The following is a 21,347-nucleotide window of genomic DNA, read 5'->3' as shown; positions in this document are numbered from 1 at the left end:
TCTAGTATGTAAAACGTAAATGCAGAATCTTCCTCCTGTGACATCTAATACTGGCAGATTTGGCTTAACCTAGAAGCAAGAATGCAAACCCATTTTCCTCTAGACTGGGCTTATTTGATGTCACCCTAATAACATCAATACTTTCAGTCAAAATGAGTGGGGGAAGCCTGTGATGTGTTTTCTGCTGGAGTTTGCTAGCAATTTCACACTCAACACAGTAACTTGGTATGAGCTTTGAGTGTTTGATTTTTACAGTTGCATTTGTTTAAAAACAAACGATACTAGGTTCACAGTGTAGAAAGATGGTTGCAGCACAAATTGGAAGTAAACTAATCGTCTATGATGTATGCTTTTCTCTAAAGGATGCAAGGGATGTGTGTTTGAAAGCAGGTGTATAAACTGGTGAACTGTTTGTTTTCCCGTCTGTGTATGCACATAACCAAACTGGCCTTGGTGAAGTTGGACTAATGTGATTCTTCACTTTTTGTGAAGTGAAATAACTTTGTGCTTTGGATGACTTTCTGCTCTTGTGGATATTACAGTTCTTACTGGCTTTACTACCAGATTGAAAAATATTCAGTGTTATCCTCCTAATTTAGAATTACAGTTGTGATGGCACCTTCCTATTTGTACAGCATGAACCCTGGTCTGAACTAGGTCTTCCAGCACTTTCCACTGAAAGATGACTCTTTGCAGGTTTGTAAGGAAGCAATAATGATACTAAAGCTTCCGTTTGCAGCAGTAAACCAACGAAGAGTGGGAAGCAGATGCATTAATGAGAGCACTGTTTTCACGGGGGCAGGAGAAGGGGGTGGAAGGTACTTACTGTCACTTTCTTAACTCTGTATCCACATTGTCACCATGTGTGTTGAAGAATTGTGCCCTTGTGGCTTAAGTTCCCAGTGATGCCATAGTATTTACTTTGAATGGGAGCAATTTGGAAGTGATATTGTGAGGCACACAATAAGATCTTTTCTGAAAGTGGTGCAGTTGACTGTTCCTTTCAGTTGTGAGCAATGTTTCAGTGTATTGGTGTGGAGTAATGGAAGTGGTCCTCTGTACTAAGAACTGTTTACTAGTGCTGCAAAAATGTTTTAATTTTTTTTAGTGGCATGAAATGACAGTGGTGCTTATTTTTTAATCTGCATATTGTCACTTCTGAAATCTTTAGGAATAGCAGTATTTAAGTAGGATATAAATTTGACATAAATGACTGCTATGCTCTTGCAGTTGTGTATGAAAGTATGATACTTCATAGAAATTCTAAGTTTTTGGAGTATAATATATATATGTTCTTGTGCATTTGGGATTGAAGGCTAAATGAGAAACGAGAGATCCTTGTTAGCTGCATAGAGGACATTGGTATAAGCAGAATCTGAAGATACTTTGGACTGACCTTTTTCAAATACTAAAGCACGAAGAATGCTTTTGTTAGTTATACTACTTTTGTTCTGAACAGGATTTATAATATTTTAACTGTTAACATCTTACCTGAGACTTGTGTAAAACCTAAATTTAATGTTTGAATTGGTGGTCAAGATGGTAGAGTATTTCTAGGGAGAGAAAGTAAGTTTTTTCTACACAGGTTATTTCATCTGTGCTACTGCTTTTTTTAATCTCACTTTTGACAGAAGTAAAAGCATGTTTAGTTTTGTAGACTTCATGTTTGGAAGCATTTAATACCTCACGCTCAGCTGCTGAGGAACATGACTTAGATGAAACACTTTGTTTATGAACTAACTTCAAAAGTCATGGGTTTTTTTAATATGCACAGAGTAACTCTTTGAGGACAGGTTCTAGTTGGTTCTTCATTATGATTTTGCTAGGGAAGGCTAAGGGCTGGCAGTTTCCATGAGATTTGTTTACATAAACACTGCAAACTAAACGGTGGGTCACTTATCAATTTCTGTGTGTGTGTTACTCTAAACTGAGTGTCTTCCTGTGAATTAAAATGTGTATCAGCAGACAGCTTTGTCCAGTTGAGTGAAGCCTTGGAGTAGATTATGAAACTGTCTTTAAGTTGTGGGGAAAAAAAACAAGGAAAAAACAAAAAACAAACCCCAAGAACACCCCCCCCCCCCCCCCCCCCAAAACACTTGAAGGTGCAGCAAGTGCTCAGTCTTCCTGGACCTGTCCCTGTGAATGGAAGTGGACAAACACAAGCTCATAAATACTTAGCTTATCATTTTTCATCATTAGTGAGGGACTTAGCCTCTCAAAATACTTGTTGCTAGAATATTTGTTTAAATGAAGCTTCTGAGTGAACGATACATTAATGGAAAAGAATCAAGAGCTTGTAACTGGCTAAGTTGCAAGTTAAAAGCCTTAAATCATGGGCAAAAGTATGGATAGCTTACAACCTTTAACAAGAATCAATCTTCCAGCTGCCCATGTACCTTTCGTAGCACTTAGTTCTCCAAGCGTTACTCTTTTTGTTTCTAGCTCATCAGACTATTCTAACTACCTTTGTATGTAAGTTAACTTTTAACGAGACCTTAAGCAAGCTATCACATCCTTAATATAAATTGGGACAGTGATATTTGTTAGTTGGTGCATAGTTAAAGTCGTTTTAACTTAATCCTGCAGTCTCTCCAAATTGTCAGTCTGCTTGCCATCATATAAATCTTAGAGAAAGGGGAGTTAATGTCATGTTCCTTTTAACCGACATACTACTGCCTGTACAGTTGCTATTGTCTTGTGTACCTTCTCTTTGCAACACGTGAGGTGAATGATTAGACTCAAAGAATGAGAAGTTGAGAGCACATTAGGTTTTTAAAAATAAGATTTAAAAATATTCTCATCAGTTTTGATTCCCCATTTGTTATGCTTCTAGTGTAACCTTTCTGCTCTGGCTGTGTGTGTTATTTCTACTGGTAGTTTGATGGATAAAGAAAATAAAGCAAATGCAAATAGTCTGCATGATACAGTATTCACAGTCCCCAGGATATGGTTGTAGCTTTATTGGTCCACATAAATTGGACATTGTTATGAAATTATGTTTGTAAAACTTGTAAGAACCTGAAGTGTTTAAAGGTGAAAGGGGGGAACCCTGGAACAAGTGGAAACTCTTCAGTGCATGATTTAAGTACTTGATGTTTTGCTTTAGCCATATTTTGGTTGAAAAGATCTTCAATTATTTGTGTTCTGTGAATACTTAAAACACTAAGTTGAATCCAGTTCTAATTAAAGCAAAACAAAAATCTTTAAAGGAAAATAACCTTTAAAATATACTTCAGAATAAATGAACCCTGATCAGTTAGCTTACATAAAAAATTAGATTCCTGCCAAGTGTAAATTATGTAATAATGTCTGTTACTCCCATAATAAAAATATTTCAAGGGGAAAATTAAATTTTACGCCTTAATCTTTTGTTGGGAAAAGGAAAATCCAAATACTTAGGATTAGGTGAAACATTGCCAAGTTGGAGTTTGCTATTGCGCACTAAAGATCTAACTTCTATTTTATTTGCTTTTGATAGTAAAAATGATTTCTTTTAGTATGAGAAATAAAAACAAATTACTGGAGTATTGAGAAGATGCTGTTAATTTAATCTTTTCAGACTGTTATGCTCTTAGAAAGATGAGCCACAGAAAATGTTTTGAATATGTGCTGTGTAGGTGCATTCATCTGTTTGAGTAACTGACTAAATGAGAATACTTAGGAAGAAAACAGAGGAAGGAAAGTTATCAAGAAAAACAGTGATATTACTGAAGTTTTACTGTTTCGACTCTGTGAGCAAATTATTGTGTGGTTATCACTTAGGTGATTATGCTTGGTACTTTTTTCCTTATAAGGTTTATGTTTAAGTTTGTGTTGAAATCCTTAAGAGGGTGGTGAAACTTTCTGGTCAATAGCAGGCTTTAGCTCTGCCTTTGCTACTAGATTTCTGGCATTTGGTTGGAAGAAGCTATTTGAAAGCTTGTGGAACTCTTCTACCTCTTCTTCCACTTACTCTTTTGGCCTAAACTTTTTAATGTTTGGGGTCATGGATTGGGTTTGGGGTCATGGGTTGGAGCAGGACACTTAAATCTGAAGTCTATAGTTCTCCCCTTTCCCCCATATGATTCAAAGATGTTTGCATAGCTCAACTCAAAGGACTAGATAGCATAGGTTAATAGCATATAAACATATAATCAGCAGTTCTTTAACTTTGAAACTTTGGTTCTTCCAGCATTAATACTAGGCTAGTTTGAGATTTCATTAAAAGTTAGTGGTGCTTGGAGTTTCTGTATAGGTAGGATATGAGCAGTAGAGTTTTCCTGGTGAGTCAGGAAACATACAATAAACCATTTTTTTGCATGCAGCTGAAAGCTACTAGGAAGACCTCTTGTATCTTATCTATGTGAAACTCATTACTTTCTCTGACATCACAGGTTTCCTGTCTCATCCAACTGCCTTCATCGGTAGCATGCATTTCTTCGTTCCTCTTCAGCTGTTACCAAACAGCTCTCAAACCTTTGAATTGGTGGATCTGCAGCCAGAAAATAACTGGCAGGCTTGAGCTTTCCTATCGAGTGGAACTGCTTGCATTCCCTTTCAGAGTATTTGATTTTCTTAAAGTGAAGAGCAGAGACAAACTTGTAAACACTCATAACTGGCTAAAGTCTTAATGCATAGAATCTTGAGGTTGATGAGTGTATATCCATTTCTGAGAAGAGGTCTTTGGCAGGTGTTCTAGTCTTGTGCCTTACTGTGCTAGCTTAGTGCTTAAGTGAATTATTCAGTAATCTTACACACCAGAAAAATTTGAATTTATCTGCACAGCTCAGGTGTGAGAAGATGTTTTATTCATTTAAAATGACTAAATAATTGTGTGCTTTACAGAACAGTTACACTGGTAGTGATTTGTAACTGCACCAGGTGATTCTTTTGAAATATTGCTTTAATGTTAGGGGTTGATATGGAAAGGTTTGAAGCTGTAAACTAATATTTGTAAATGGTCCAAAAAATAAATAATAATTCCACCTACAGGTTTGTATCTGTATCTTGGAATCCTGATAGCTTTCTGTTTTGACTTTCTGCTGACAGGTCACATTTAGGGCAGGCAAAACATAAGGCACATAGCCCTCCTGAGAGTAGAAAATCTATTTCAAAGACACCCAAAGTGCAGTCTAATACTACTTCTGAGCAGTCCAAGGGACACTTTTCTAAAAGGTAATTGTGCTTCATATTCATATGTCAACTAGTGTTATCTGCACTTCACAAATGTGTATAATATATCCAGTTATACGGAGTTCTTATAATATGTATGACTACTACATTTTAACTAATCTAGGTATTGCATTCAGTGGATATATTTTGGTGTTTCACATTCTGTTTATGTTTTGTTTTTCTAACTTGCCAACTAAGAGCATTCCATCAGTGATGGGGAGGAAATGATTTCTGCATAACTAGTCCTGGAATACTTGCAAGGTCTTTCTCCCCTTTTCCTGCTTCATGTTGGGGGAAGATTGCCCAAGGAGTTCTGAGCAATGTTCAGTATTAATTGAAACATGTAATAATCTAAAGTATGCGTGTGTTCAAGGGTAATCATCTTGGCCATGCTTTGTCTGCTTTTTATACACTTCTGCTATATTCACACTGGAACAGTTTTCTATCATGTTGAAAATTTTGCCATTTTTGTGTGTGATTCATTACCTCAATTTCAAGATTGATGAGAAACTATCCTTTCATTAAGAGCCTACCTTGATCTAGAATCCAGTTATGACTAGTTATGCATTACTGAACACTCCTTATTCTCTTGTGGAACTTATGTTCTCAAACATTCAGATAATAGCTTCATGGCTTGATTTTTTTTTTTCTTTTTAATCAGTTTGATGTATCTATAAAAAAAAAATCAGATAGTAAAATCTATCCATGTTACCTCCTATCTTCCTCTTTAAAAAAAAGCAGTGTACTGTGCTTTTATTTTGGAATTTATTTTAGTTTTCATGCTAGCAAAGATTCACAGTATGACTTTCTCATACAAGCATGGTTTGGTTTTTTTTTTCTTGTTTCAATGTAAACTTGGTAATCAACAGTGTTTCTTACCTATGGTTTTCTTTATTATTAGAGAATGCTGACATTTATCTTGCAAAACTGTTGCAACTGTGAGGTTTCTTGAGTTCAACACTAATGCTGTTCCTGCTTGCTTCTACAGAGGCTGTAGTTCATCTGCCATTTTAATACCACAACAAGAAGATCCAGAGAGAGTCAATACTTCAGAAAAGCAAAAAACGGGGCAAGTGCCTAAGAAAGACAATTCTCGAGGAGTTAAACGCAGTGCTAGTCCAGATTACAGGAGGACCAATTCTCCTAGCTCTGCTAAAAAACCCAAAGCACTTCAACACACTGAAACTTCCTTGGAAACTAACAAGCCCCATACTAAATCTAAGAGAAGACACTTAGACCAAGAACAGCCCAAGTCTACGCAATTGCCATCAACAAGTAAGGCTCACACCAGAAAGGGTGGAGCTGCTGGTAGCTCCCGAAGTCAGAAAAGGAAAAGGACAGAGAATCTGTCTTGTATAAAGAGTGGTTCAGCAGTTGAATCAACTGGCACTGAAGAGAAGTCAGCAAAACTCTCCAAGCTGGCTTCAAAATCGGTGACCTCAGCCAAAGCTGGGTGTAGCACCATCACTGATTCTTCTTCTTCAGCTTCCACATCCTCCTCCTCTTCTGCTGTTGCCTCTGCTTCTTCTGCTGTTCCTCAGGGTGCCAGAGTGAAACAGGGAAAGGACCAGAATAAGGCTAGACGTTCCCGTTCTGCATCCAGCCCCAGTCCAAGAAGGAGTAGCAGGGACAAAGAACCGAGTAAAACAGGTGGCTCTTCAAAGTTCGACTGGGCTGCTCGATTCAGCCCAAAAGTCAGTCTCCCTAAAACAAAACTGTCTCTACCAGGCTCTTCAAAGTCAGAGACATCAAAACCTGGACCTTCAGGACTACAGGCTAAGCTAGCAAGTAAGTGTTCTTTTGTGGAAGAATAAGCATGTATGTTTTAAAATCAAGTCCTCTAAACAAATAGTTCTGCTGTTTTCAGGCTTCTTGGGATCTTTTTAGAGAAATTAACTTTTAGTGTGTTCTGCTGAGCTTTTAAGTAAAGCTGTGACTGAAACTCTTTACAGCTAAAGCAAGTGATTTAGTACAGTCAGTGTTCTGTAAGTTTAAACTGCTGCTCTGTCTTGCAAATCAATTTTAAAAATAAAATATATGCAATATAGTTGGGTGTTTTGATGGGGACATACATGTTATAAAACTCTCTTGATTATATTCCTCCTGTCAGATTCTTTTTTCCTCATTTTCTTAAGCTTTCTGTCCCAAAGTGGGAATAATAAATGCTGAAAAACAAGTAGATAGTATGTGGTTTCTTGTTTCAAGCTCACTTTCCTAATTTTTCCTTGTTGTGAGAATCTCTGATGTTACTTTAAGAACAGTAATCTTTTAAACCTAGTGTACCTAGTGTCTGGTTTCTTAGTCACTTTATCTTTTAAATTGTTCTTAAAAGTATGTCCTCTCTCTGGTGCTGAACTTGAATACTGTTGAGTACTGTTCTTGGACATTGTCACAAAGAAATATAGGCTGACTCCAAGCAGAGCACCTGCTTGCTATTGTGCAGATATGCTTGTAGCTCTGTTGCCTTGAACAAAATTTTTTTTTAAATGCATTATGCTGCCTTTGTGTACTGTATGATTTACTTATAGCATGTATTCTCTAAAACTTGATTTAAGAAGTTGGATTCCTAAGCTTGTTTGCTGTTGTTCCTTTACCTAGGCATGATCAGAAGTAGCCTGTCCCAACTGGGCTATGTCCATAGCTAATACTAATGCAGGAAATATGTGAAATAAACAAGAGCAACTGGATGTCTTCCTGTATAAACAAAATAGATTTGATTGACCTAACAGGCTTGTTTTGGATAACATGCATGACTGGAGTATTGATTCTGGAATGACCTAACCTAATTGACAAAGAATGGCATTGGGGAAGGGGAGAGACCTCTTTAGCAAGGTTTTATCTGCTTACTCCATGGTTCAAGACTTAGTGGGTGATGAATTCCAGAGTAAAAACTCTGAATTTGCATAGGGTGGAGTGAGGCGGAAGTGGGTAGGAATCGGGCAAGAATGGGACTGACCAACAAGTTCTTAGCTAAGTCTGTCCTTGTTACAGGCAACTTTTTTAGTAATGAAGAAAAGCAACAGGGAGGAGAAAGAATTTACGTCCAACAAGTGAACAACGAGAAGGTGAAGGCAGAGAGTAATTTATGTGACAAGTTACAAAACTTCAGCAAGGAGTGAGAAGGGGAAGGGTGGGATAGCACAATGTGAGGGGGGAGGTGTGTTGAGTAGCTTGAAAAACAGCATTGAGAAGATGAGCCTAGACTGTCTCCACAAAGAATGTACTGAGAAAGCCAGCTTGACTAGCTTTAGCTCTTCTGTGACCTGAAAGTCATCTTTTGCAAAAAGATAAACTTAAGTTGAACTAAGACATTTAGGTATGTCACAAAACCAAGTTGGTATGGACTTGTAGGTATGTGTGTATGTATAAAAAGTCACTGGTAAGGGGCATAAAGCATGGTGAGAGACATTTCTAGACTCCAATAGAGGTTAAAGTTATTTTCTCTAGATGGTGTCCCAATTTTTTGGGGGGTGGGGGAGGCACTAACGGGTGATACTAGGAAGTCTAAAGTGTCTAATGCCTCTTTATTTTACTGTAGATTACAGCAAAACTTATTCCAATGGTGGTTATATTGAATACCATTGATCAGAGTAAGTGATTATACTGAATATCACTAAGTAAGAACTTGACCTAGAATAGAAGAAAAGTGTTAAACTATGATATTTTCAAATAGTCTCAACCTTTCAAATAGTGTATTAGAGCTCTTTGACAACAGATTGAAGTGATCTTGGAATCAATAGTAACTATTGTTAGCTTAGCCCTTTTTTTAAAAAAAGAGAAGACTTGTCTGTCATACAGCTTTACTAACTTGAAAATATTGGTGCAAATTTGAAATGTTTTAACGAAATTGGCATTTTGGATAATGCTGAGAGGTGTCAAGAAAATATTAAGAAAATAAACCTCCAGGGTAGGTTTCTTTAAGGAAGAATGGGTAGGTTCAAATTTATTTTCTGTAGCAAGCTAGTACCCTTGGAGGATAAGTGAGCAGAAGTGATTTTTCACACAAATAGTGACACCCCTAAAGCTTTCTAAAGCTGTAGGTCAAACAGTGATCTAGAATAAATTATTGAGGTGTACCCCCCTCTGCCTGGAGACATGTCCTTAGAAGTCATAGTAATCCTGTGTAGAAGGTGAAAGCTAAAACTCAGTAGGCTTATATAGGGGTATAATATGAAACAGATGCTTGAAGAAATTTGCAATAGGGCTTATAGAACTAGTGGGAGATAAATAAAAAACAAACATGCAAACCTAACTGTAAGAAGCTGGAAAAACTTCAGGAAAAATGATGGGGAGGAGTGTTTCTACAAAGAAAAGTGGGAGGAGAGGGGAGATTATTCTGGCTAACATACAGTCAGTCATGGCTAAGCAAATGCAATGCTGTTCATTTCCGAGTATTGCAGTTCAGGAAATAGAAGAAGGATTATTAGTAGTTGTGATCTTTGAAGGAAAAACTAGAAGAGATGAGCTGGCTTACTCTACTGAAGAGAAGAATGAGGAGAGACATGGTTGCCATTTTTGCAGAAGCTTTTCACATATTGGAGGGGAATATCCTGAGGTTTCTTGTCCAGTCCTCACTGGATAATTAATAAGTGTTAAATGCAGCCAAGGTGACTTTCAGAGTCTTCAGTGACACAGCAGTCTGTGTAACTGAGCAGTGATGTCACTGAATAACATCTATAGAATTTGTTGGAAGAATAAAAACAGGCTAGACAACAAGTTTCTTGTTTTGCTCTCTTGATTTGACTATTTTCACATCCCTTTCAAGCCCTATATTTTGTAGGAGCTTTTTAAATGTTGTGAATTGGGTCATCTCACTGATTATGTAACAATATAAAAACAAGCTTAATTATGTCTCCATTATTAGGGAAATCTCTACTTTTGTGTAGTGTAGTGTCTTGTGGCCATTAAGTAGGAAGAAGCTGGCAATGATGGCTGGGACAGTGCTGAGAGCAGGGTAACTTAGGGTAGCTGTCCCTGACTGAGAAGCCTCTACCTAATAGTTTTAAGATTTGCGGGGCTGGAGAAATTATTGGGATACACTGAAAAGCCACACGAAGGTGAACACAGGGCATGAATGGTGTATAACTCTTGGCTTCAAGGGATTTGGCAGAGGTGAGGGAGAAAAGAGTCTGAAAATAGCTCTGAATTAGTTTATTTGGGATTGTGGATGACAGCGCTGTCTGTGTGATGGTTGTTAGAGCCTTAGAGTTGTGGATTTAGGATTGAGGAAATAAGATGAGTAGCTTTGAAATACTTGGTTTAATTGTGGTGATGGGCTGTGTGGAGCTATAATCAAGAGCTGGGGATGTCTGGTTTGGTGCTGAGGGAGGGGAATAGTGGAGTATTAGAATCACAGGAGGTCATCTTGCCGTCCCCTGCCACAGCTATTTTCACCCTGTCTTTATTGTGTGAGGAGGAGAGCAGCCCAGCACAGGAGCCAACCTGAAGTCTAAACTTCTAGTGCTAACAAGTAAATCTTTACTGATAATCTTTCTGAACTGCAAATAAAAGGCTTTCCAGGTTATGCACTTTGAAAGTTTGACTAACTTTGTTTTGGCCTGGGTAATACACTCAGACTTAAAATAAGTGAACGCAGTACAGCTGCATACAGAACTTGTTTCTTTCAAGCAACAAAAAAGCCTTAAAAAAAAAAATGCTGTCCAGTAAACACACCTAAATGTGAAGGTGTTCTTAAGATTTTTTGTTTGTTTGTTTGATTTCTGTTAGTCTGTGCTGTTTCAGGTTTAGCCTGTTTCCTTCTGAGTCATTAACATGAGTGTTTGGCATGCAAATAGGATGATGTCAGGGCATAAGCAATATATCTGTTTGCCATAAGGAAACCTATGCCTCTGCTTTAATTCTGAAGTTTACATCTGAAGTTTTTGCAGTTGCTGAATATGAACTGCTTAAACCCAATTTTCTTTTGGTTTATTGAAAGTCCATCTCTGTTCACAACTCTTACTAGCTGTTTGAAACAGATCTCTTGATGATAGCTCTGTGTATTACAGAAATGGTTTGATGTTCATCTCCAGAAGCTGTTTATTCAGCACTAATTCCCCTGAAAGGCCTTTCTGTCTTTCTATGGCAGTATGACTGGTGCTTTCCTTCATCAGGCAGTCACAGGGCATCTCTGAATGCTGGTTGTGCCTTATTTACCAGTGAAGGCTTGGGGCTGTTAGCCTCCTGCAGATCCTATAGATACAGGACTAACTTTCACGAGGAGGCCACGATGGCAATGTGTTAAGGGGGAGATAAAATTTTGACAACAATGCAAGTGAAAGGAAGAAGGTTCGGTCCTATGCTGAAGAAATTAGCAGTCCTGAGCTTATGGTATTGGGAAGACTCAAAAGGATTTGCCAAAGTTGCGGGTGGTAAAATTGACATAAGAAGCCTTCTTATGCAAAAAGATCTGACAAGTAGAACATTCTTCCCGAGCAGCAGGAGAAAATGAGCTCAACTCTTCCGGGTGCTCAGGCTGTGATGTATTCTGCAGCTCATCCACCAAGCAGTAACTGGCTAACTCTTTACATTCTCTAAAACCCTCTTACTGAGGTAATTCAGTTTAAAGAGATGGCTCAGCTATTTAATGCCTCTTACAGAAAAGGACAAGCCATTTCACAGCTTCATTGCCCTACTGTTTCATGGTGTCTCTGCTCATCTGACCTGTGTTAAGCAAACTCAGGTCACCAAACTGGCAGAATACTTATGGAGCAAGAAAGTGTATCAGGTGTGCACTTTGTGCATCTTGGGATTGGTTTAGGGACAGTAAGACATGAATGAGTGTACCATACTGTTAAACAACAGTAAGCTGTTAAGCTAGCTCTGCTGTTTTGTGAAACCTTTGCCCTTAGCAGAAATCCTATTTTGATACAAGTTAAGTCAATCTTACTTCACTTACAGTGGATGTGTGGTGTGTCATTGATAGCCTATTACTAAGCTGATAGGAAGTTACTTAATATTTAGGTCTGACTACTTGAAAAAAGTACCCATACATTTGAAGTAGTAAGTGGCATGCTGACATAAAGAATTAAAATATATTTGTATGTTTTTTCAGTGAACTCTACTGCAACAGGGTGATTAACGTATTCTTCTAAATGTAAAGCAAAAGTACATCTCACTTAGAATTTCACCATACTGTTACAGGTACCAAGTAGCCTACTTTTCGATATATGCAATATGAACTCAAGAGTGGTAAACACGTTTTATCTGTGGAATAATACAGTGCTATACCTAGTGCCAGTTAAAGCATGCATTTTCTATTGTAAAATATAACCAGCTATGAGGGGAGTTTTGTTGTGTCTGTGCACTTCTAGTACTTTAGAAGCTTAGATAGCTATGGTGTGGGATCCTGCTACAGCTGTTTCAAACTGTTTTTGTCTGTATCTCTACTTTATAACACATTCCTATTCCCCCCCGCCCTATGAGTGTCTTACTGTATGTAAATAGGGTTGGAGTCGTGTATTTCTGTTGTAGCAACTTCAAATTAAATTTTTGGTTTGAAAGCATACATGGTAAAAATGCCACTGCTTTTTTTGAATATTTGAAAAAGTTATATATTTTGTTCTATACGTACAGACCATCTGAAAATTCAAGTGGCTGGCCTGCTTCAGTTTAGTTCTTGGTGGCTGTTAAATACAGAACCTTGTTGTTATCTTAAGGTTGCCAGATTTCTTGAGATAGTAAGCCAGGTGTGTGGTAAACACATGGATATCAGGTTAACCTTCGTCTGCATGGAACTTAACTGCACACATCATTGTGTTCCTGGGTCAAATATAGTACAGTGTTTGAAAGGACAGACTATTGACCAAGTCAATAATAGCTTTTCAGATCACTTTCCCTTTTCCTTTAAATATCCAGTCAGAAGCTGCATAGATATCATTTAATCCCTCAGTACCACAACTCAGCATTCCTGGAATGTTTTAGAATTAAGGAAATAAACAGCAGCCAGTTTGATAGGTACTGTGCTCAAAACCATTGCACATTTAAATATGTTTTATTTCTGCTTTGTTGCCAGAAGAGGGAGCAGTGATCTGTCTCATCTTTTCAAAATTATTTACATCTGTTCTAGTAATAGTATGTCCAAATTGAATGTTATGGGATTCTCTTTTACTTTATTTATTGTAGAGGCGGGGGGGGGGGGGACTGAAATGTAAAGCTGGGCCTGATAAAGATTTTTAATTTTTGACACCTTAATTATCAGCCTGCTGGTTTGGAAGCTGTTGGGGGGTATTTCAGCCTGATAGTAAGCTTGCTCATCATCTGAGAATGTTGTATGGCGTGGGTTTTTTGTGTGTTTAAGATTTACCTGGTTCTGTGGTGGGATTTGTCAGCAGAACAATGGCTTCATAACCTAAAGCAAATTAATATCAGTTGGGTCAATTTTCAATAGTGCAAATAGTTCTAAATTAAAAACTTGAGAACTCCTCTAAAGCTGTGAAGATATGCTTGGTTATCTGCCTCAAGGAAGACCTTATGACAGTGATAGGGGTTGAAGGGATGTAGTTGAAATAGGAACACAAATATTACATATGACAGATATCAACACTGTCAGTGCTTGACTCCTGGGGGCGAGCATGGTTTTGATTTAAGGCAGTTATTCTTAAGCCATACTAATGTGAATGAAACTGATTAAAAATTACGATTCAGCTAGTGAAGAAGATTAAGTTTATGCTGCACAGATTTACTCAGAGGTGGCGGAAAAGACGTGCAACCACCACTGTCCTCTACCCCAATGTAATTTCTTTTTCTTTTTTTATCTAAAGCTAAAGCATCTCTTTTTAAGTGTTTTGAACATCAACATGTGAAAATAATAAATGTGTATCCCATAATGTGGTATCTGTTTATCATGAGAGACTTACAAGCTCTTGTACAACTGTAGTGTGTAGGGTAGGAAGAGGTGTCTAGGTAACTACTTGAAGTTTAGTATCACTTACCTCAAAATAATGAGTAAAAGTGAATATCTGAACCTTCCCTTTACTGGTGTAGCAGTTCAGTGTAAGGTGACTGAAAGCTGATGTTGGCTTATTGTGGCTCTTATGTAGAGGCTGTTATTCTACACAGAAGTTTGCTGTATACAGAAGTTTCATTTCTTTGCAGAACTGCTGTGTATTTAAAGACTGATTTACTCTCAATTCTTTACGTATTACATAGGTCTAAGAAAATCTACAAAAAAACGCAGTGAATCACCACCTGCTGAGCTCCCCAGTTTGCGGCGGAGCACACGGCAAAAGACCACGGGCTCCTGTGCTAGCACCAGGTAAAAATTAAGATAATGAAACATGATTACTGCAGTGGGTTGATATCACTGTCATTTTCATGCATGAAAACCAGCCTTGTCTATCTCTTACTTTGCTATTGTAGAAGTACCTGTAGCTTTTCAGGCCTGCTGAGTTACTCTGTACACCAGTGTCATGGATATAGTGCTTAGAATTTGTCACTATCAGACCTTCAATAAGCCTATCAGCTGTGGGGGTGCAGGGAAAGAAACACCCAAAGCTAATGTCACAAACTTAAGCAATCCTTTCCTTAAGGAGGTGCTGTTTAAAAAGATACTAAAGACAGAGTGCTAAAGTACTGTCCATCATGAATAATGAAATAGATGGCTATTTTGAAAAATAAAAGACTTCGTGGTACCAGACAGGAGTCTGTTTTAGTAGTGTACATGGTTAAGCTGACTCAGCTTGTCAGCAGCTGTATCTGAACAACACTACAAATGTCTAAGTACTTAATATACTTTCTGATGCAGGGGAAAATTAGTCCTGAATTAATAATTTTAAACAGCTGGTAGATTAAATGGGAGGGGAGACTAAATGTGTCCTGTGATGAAGAAAATTTTTGTAGTTGCGTATATTCTGAAGCTACACTTACGAAGCTTAACAAGCTTTATTTTTTTTTCTTATGCCTAAACTGCATTTATTAGTTCCAGCACAATTTCTTTTCCCTCTTCCCTGCCATAAAAAAAAAAAGCTTCTGAAGTCTGATTCTGTTGTCAAGTGTGCATTTGAATTTGACTGTTTACTTTGTAGGCATATATATTTGTAGGAGTGATGACAGTGTTTAAAAAAGCAAATTTTAAAAAGGCTTGTGCCCTCAAACTTGTTATGGCACTGAAAACCAAGCTGAACATCAGAGTTCTCTGTGCTTTTAGTAGTTCAGAACTTCCTGTAAAGATAGTTATTCTGTCATAGGACTTCTTGAATGTGTACATGGTTTGTAACTAACAGTCACTTTAATCTTGCTCATTTTGACTATTATATTTTAGCAGACTGCTTTGTCTTGAAGGGTATAATGTAAGGACCTAGCTGTAATGCATTAGTATAAACAAATCACCGCCGTGGTATGGTGCAAGGAGGGTAAAGAAGAGTTGGATAATTTCATAAAGACTGATTCTTATGTGAATCTGTTAGTTTCTGCAACTTCGTGATAGTGATCTACATAAATGTTATGTGGTTTAGAGTATCTCACATTCATAAATCTCTTGTCTTAGTTCATAAGGTCTGAAACTTTGTTTTTTGAATCTTTAGTCGGCGAGGCTCTGGCCTGGGCAAAAGAGGAGCAGCTGAAGCTCGTCGACAGGAGAAGATGGCTGATCCTGACAACAACCAGGATGGAGTTAACTCTTCAGCTGCACGTACAGATGAGGCTCCCCAGGGAGCTGCAGGTAAGAAATTCCAGTTGAAGCATTTTTAGTATAGTTCCTGATATAAACTTCTTTGCATTTAAAAATAATTAAATGGATTAAGTTTGGGGAGAAATTCCTTAAGCTGGTACAGCTGGTAAATAATTCTGGAAGGTTTTTGAGTGAGAGGGACCTTTACTTTTGAACTGACCTCTTGGTTATCTGGTACATACTATGTCCAATTAAGTAGAGTTTAGTTTTTAGGCATCTACTTTTTTTTTTTTTTTGAATGTAACTTCAGCTGATGCTACATAAATTACTGTACTGATAACTGAAGAGACATCAAACCGTTCAGAATACAGAAGGCATGCATTTACCTGTAAAAGCTCTTTTGTAACTACTCATAAATATTCTACAAGTTTTCTGTTGAAATTGCAAGCATGTCTCTACTGGAGAAATCTGTAACCAAGATAAATATTCTTACTTGCACAGTCCTATTAAATGGTACTTAATTTTGTCATCTGGTCCTAATCAGTAGTGACTTCAAATGAGCTTTCCAGTGATTATGCTGGATTGTAGAAAATCTCCAATGTTCTTCACCTAAAATTAGCTACATCAGTACAAAAAGTCAAAATTAATGGAAACAAAGTGCAGCATAACACTCAATTAAGAAAAACATAAATTTACTAAGGATGCAGGTAAATCTGTCTGAAAGGTAATTTGCTGATCTAGCTGTATTCCTCCCCATGCCCCCCCCCCCATTATCTTTGGTTGGTACAACCTCTCTCTTCAGCTTTTGGAAAGTATTAGACCTGTAGGCTGGTCTATTGAAAATGACAATTGTCCAGCAGTATGATGGTGGCAACGTTAAATGCAGAGCACTCTTCTGATGGTGGACACTTTCCTTGATGGTGGATTGATATGAATTTTGTAGCTTTAAAGGCACTGTAACTTGCATTAACCTCTATTTTATTTCTTTAGCTTCTAGTTCTGTTGCTGGGGCTGTAGGTATGACAACCTCTGGAGAAAGTGAGTCAGATGATTCTGAGATGGGAAGACTACAAGGTATAAAAGTTGTTACTAATTTACCATTCATTTTTTGTTTGCAGCCTATAAATAGCCATACCTACCCAAATTCTGTGTTATATGTAGTGGGAAGGCTGTATTTTGTTTCTCTGTCTGTGAACATTTTGGTTTGCTTACAGTAGTTCCGAAGTATGGAGTTACAAGCCTTAATTCAGTAATGATGCAAGAATTTGGAAATAATGTCTGGAGGGGGTGGCATAGTGTCCTTACTCATTTACATGGGGTATAATACACTGCTATTGATGATTTTTCAGGAGGAGGTGAGGGGAGAGAATTGACAACTCAGTCTTCTTAAGTGTGTAAGCTCAAATATGAAAACAAGTCTTTGGAAGAATGTTTTCAGTTGACAGGCCAGGTTAGGCCTACTGTTACTCTGCCTGCTTCTGGATAACATTTTTTTGTGCTTGTCGTTGATAGCCATGTTGCTGTAAGCTTTGATGACCAGACAAAATCTAAATATTCTTAAAATGCTTGCTTTTGTGCTTGGGCTAAAGGATTCAGGTTTCTCAAAACCTGAGAGTACATACAGGTATAAACTCAGTTTGCATGTCCTGCAACTGTTTTAATGATTTTGCCACTACATTGCAAGGAGTTCTGAGATCATGATCTTACTTCCAAATTATGCGTTTTGGTTAATCTGGATATTTAATGTTGAAATGAGTGCTGTGTCACTACCAGTTGTTTATGGTCCTTAGTAAGCATAGGTATGCATTAGGAATATTGAGCTAAATTGGTTTTTACTATTAATTTTTATTGTATTGATCAGCAGTAGTCATGGTTGCTACAATAAAAATCAGAAACACCAACTTAGTCTAGCTTAAGTAACGCTACTGAAAAAGTTTTTAAAAACAAAACCAAATAAACCCGTAATATCTAGCAGAGTTCTTCCCTCTCCTCATCACCAAATAAAGCTTTGAACTTTTTTCAGTGTCATTTTTTCAGATTAATAGTGCCATTCAGTTCCTGAAAATGTGAAGATAAGCTTAACCTGTTTTATGTAGTTTGAGTTCAGATTTGAAACTACAGTCTGGTGTATCTGCTAGTCTAGATCTAGACTTACAACAATTTATTAGACCAGATTTCTTCTGTGAAATATATAACTCTGGAAACTCAGTGGGTGACTTCTTAAAGGGCCTTAATGCTCTGATGCATATGAAAATGAGTTATTTGTTCCCTAAAGGTCATCTTTTTGGTGTTTTTTAGAAATCAAGGTAGCTGCAGTCATCTAATCCTAACTCTTCTTTCTTAAAGCATCAAAATTCTAGTATTCTTAAATTATAGCATCATGGAATTTAAGCTTTAAAAAAAAATGTGTAGAAGCTTTGACAATGGCTGTTATCCTCTGTTTGCTTTTAGCTCTATTAGAGGCTAGGGGTCTTCCTCCTCACCTGTTTGGCCCTCTTGGTCCTCGGATGTCGCAGCTCTTCCACAGGACAATTGGAAGTGGAGCTAGTAAGCAAAGTTTGTCTAATTTGACTTAATTCTTTCCACTTCCAGACTAGTAGAATTCAGTCACTAGTAAATTCTGATACTTGTATTAGCTTCATAGTTTAATACAATATTTTACATATTGGAGGTTTGTATGTCATGATAGTACTAGACCACTGGTCAACAATATTAATTTGCTTGTCTTCCTATAAGGAAGAGAAATTTGCTTTGGCCATATTTCTTTTATTTTTTGGGGGGGGGTGCATCTTAATGTTCCCTTCTAGGTGGGGAAGGGAGGGTTCTTGCCTTTTCACCCCTTCCTTATCTTTTTCTTTTGCATGATGGGCTGCTTAACAAAAGACCTCTTCCACCTCCTTGGGTTTTTTGCTAGCTTTTAGCTTTAAAACTATTAGTAGATGTCTGTTCTAAGGTATGTTGTTTATACTGTCAAAAGTGTCTTAGGTTTCAGCCAGAAAGCATTTCCTTCAGACAGTGTGTCAGTGAGAACATGGGTCCTTAGACTTGTTCCACCATGTCTGCATTATGCAGCTGGATAAGATGCATACCTTCTAGTCTAACTTTGGCTTCTGTTACACTGTCTGCCAAGAAAAGGATGGGGTCTCATGGGTACTCCATGTGCTGTATTATCCAGGGGGTGTGTTGATAAGTCTGTTGCTTTATAAAGGTGGAGTGGTGTGGGTTCTGGCACCTGCTGTAGGTTGGCAAGATGGCTATGGTGAGCAGTGTGGTGGACTCCCTGTGCTGACCAGTCTGCACTAGAAAGACAGCCAAGAGTGAGATTTTGCCTCCCTTTCCTATCCCCACCTTTCTATGACAGGGGAAGGAAGTGAAACTACAAGTACAGAGGAAAACAAACTATCTCTGGTCTTCCACTCTGGCAGAAGTATAGCATTAACAGTTCCCTTGAACACTCATGTTTTCTAATATCTTCTTTCCTGATCTTTTTCTCTGGATATCTAGGTTCTAAAGCCCAACAACTTTTACAAGGTCTCCAAGCCACTGATGAAAGTCAGCAACTACAGGCAGTGATTGAGATGTGCCAGCTGTTGGTCATGGGAAATGAAGAAACATTAGGAGGATTTCCAGTCAAGAGTGTTGTACCAGCTTTGGTAAAGATTAAATCTCATATTTCTCTTGGAGGATATAATATTTTACTCTATCTTGCTTAAATTAAATATTCTTTATTTATATTGTATATTATATGTACATATGCATATGTGTATCTGTTTCTCGTTGTTTGCTTTTGAGTTTTGCTAAATTTTGATAGTCCTATTAATTCTTTAATATCTCAAGAATAGGTAGTGGCTCTTTTGAAACTTTTACCAACATTCCAAGTCCTGAGTCAAAAGCTATGATACTGATTTGAGCCCTTTTTTTTTTTTTATGTTGTTACCCAGATGCTTTTTACTAAACTAACAATACTTTTTTTAAAATACAGATAACACTGTTGCAGATGGAGCACAACTTTGACATTGTAAGTGATTTGAAATGTTTTAGAAATTCTTTGAGATACAGAAATGTATCATCTGAACTTAAAACCAAATCTCTGTATATTTAATAGATGAACCATGCATGTCGGGCCTTAACATATATGATGGAAGCACTTCCGAGATCATCAGCTGTAGTGGTAGATGCAATTCCTGTCTTCTTGGAAAAGGTAAAACGAAATCAAAACAGTGTTAAACTAATCTGAGGGGATTTTATCTTTTGTTTTAACTTTAGGATATACCATTAAGATAATGGTTTCTTTTCATAGCTTACAAGTTAATACATAATGCATGAGAAGCTTTTAAAAACGGGTTTACTCTTTGTTCACACCCTTACTGAAAAGCACTATCTGATTCACTGGGAACTTCTTGTCTGATTGATGTTGGAAAGATACTGTGTAGTTACATGAACTGGTAACTCTTGAAGTAGCTATGTAGCTGATCTAGCCTTAAATTGGCTAGCTTGATTACAGCTAGCAGTGCAGCTGCATTAGCATATGTGTCTTAGTACTGGCTAACTGTCCAGGTGTTAATGAAGATTATTATTTTTACAAACTGGTTTAGAAATTGATTTACCAGCTTTCTTGTTTTCTTGTAGTTGCAAGTTATTCAGTGCATTGATGTGGCAGAGCAGGCGCTTACAGCCCTGGAGATGTTATCACGCAGGCATAGTAAAGCCATTCTGCAGGCAGTAAGTAAAAAAGTAAAAAAGTAAACCTCTACCAGTTCTACATCTTGGTGATCTTCTGTGAAGATGAAATAAGAAAACAAGTTTCTGTGATTTTAGCAATACTGAGAGTGGAAATGTTTGTTTATTTTATTATAGGGTGGGTTGGCAGACTGTTTGCTGTATCTGGAATTCTTCAGTATAAATGCACAGAGGAATGCACTAGCTATTGCTGCCAACTGCTGCCAGAGTATAACACCTGATGAGTTTCACTTTGTGGCAGACTCTTTGCCACTGCTTACACAAAGGTTAACCCATCAGGTAAGAAGCTGTTATAAAATGGAAGGTTTTAATTTTGACCTGAAAGTAGTATAAAGTTGCCTCCAGATATCTAGTTCTTTACTGTGTATTACTTGCCTTTTGCAATGTGATAATTGCCTTAAAGCTCTGTACTGTCAAGTTGTGATATTCTAACGTGCGTATGGACCTTTTGGTTTTTTGTAAACGTGCTGTAAGGGTTCGTGACACTCTATTAATTTTGTAAAATGAGATAAATGAGGTACTTTAACTCAGAGCATGAATAACAGTGGTTTTGTAGTCCTTGTTGCCCATTAGTAAGAGGAAATCCAGTAGCATTATTATTCTTTTTTCTTAACAAATGGGTTGCAAGGTTCCCTCCCACTTCAAACTTGGAAAAGCTTCAGTTTCAATTTTTGCGGGTTTTTTTCTGATTTGACTTTTTGGGAGGGCTTAGGGCTCTTTAAAAAGGAAGTTCCTACTCTTGCACAATAGTTTGAAGTGATGAATCCTAAATCATGGGGCTCCTAAGATCTGCCTATCCTGCAATGCTGCTATGCTCATAAATGAGCACTCACAATGACTATTGCAC

The 21,347-nt window shown here is 37.6% G+C and overlaps 1 protein-coding gene across 14 annotated transcripts in view; it reads left to right on the top strand.

Moving 5' to 3' along the window:
• The window catches only part of TRIP12 (thyroid hormone receptor interactor 12), an 80,894-nt gene that overhangs the window by 30,823 nt on the left and 28,724 nt on the right, over positions 1 to 21,347 (top strand). For 7 of the 14 annotated variants that reach the window (XM_052804163.1, XM_052804156.1, XM_052804161.1 and 4 more), the window contains exons 3-13: positions 5,029 to 5,154; positions 6,140 to 6,939; positions 14,302 to 14,407; positions 15,675 to 15,811; positions 16,751 to 16,834; positions 18,212 to 18,307; positions 19,265 to 19,413; positions 19,743 to 19,778; positions 19,866 to 19,961; positions 20,390 to 20,482; positions 20,618 to 20,779. In XM_052804163.1, the coding sequence (XP_052660123.1) occupies positions 5,029 to 5,154; positions 6,140 to 6,939; positions 14,302 to 14,407; positions 15,675 to 15,811; positions 16,751 to 16,834; positions 18,212 to 18,307; positions 19,265 to 19,413; positions 19,743 to 19,778; positions 19,866 to 19,961; positions 20,390 to 20,482; positions 20,618 to 20,779 (1,885 nt within the window). The remainder of the gene's footprint in view (positions 1 to 5,028; positions 5,155 to 6,139; positions 6,940 to 14,301; positions 14,408 to 15,674; positions 15,812 to 16,750; positions 16,835 to 18,211; positions 18,308 to 19,264; positions 19,414 to 19,742; positions 19,779 to 19,865; positions 19,962 to 20,389; positions 20,483 to 20,617; positions 20,780 to 21,347) is intronic. The other 7 variants (XM_052804170.1, XM_052804165.1, XM_052804169.1 and 4 more) reach the window with 2 other exon arrangements.

This window comes from Harpia harpyja, chromosome 12, assembly GCF_026419915.1.
Source record: "Harpia harpyja isolate bHarHar1 chromosome 12, bHarHar1 primary haplotype, whole genome shotgun sequence".
NCBI classification, from domain to species: domain Eukaryota; kingdom Metazoa; phylum Chordata; class Aves; order Accipitriformes; family Accipitridae; genus Harpia; species Harpia harpyja.
This window is presented reverse-complemented; position numbering and strand designations above follow the sequence as displayed.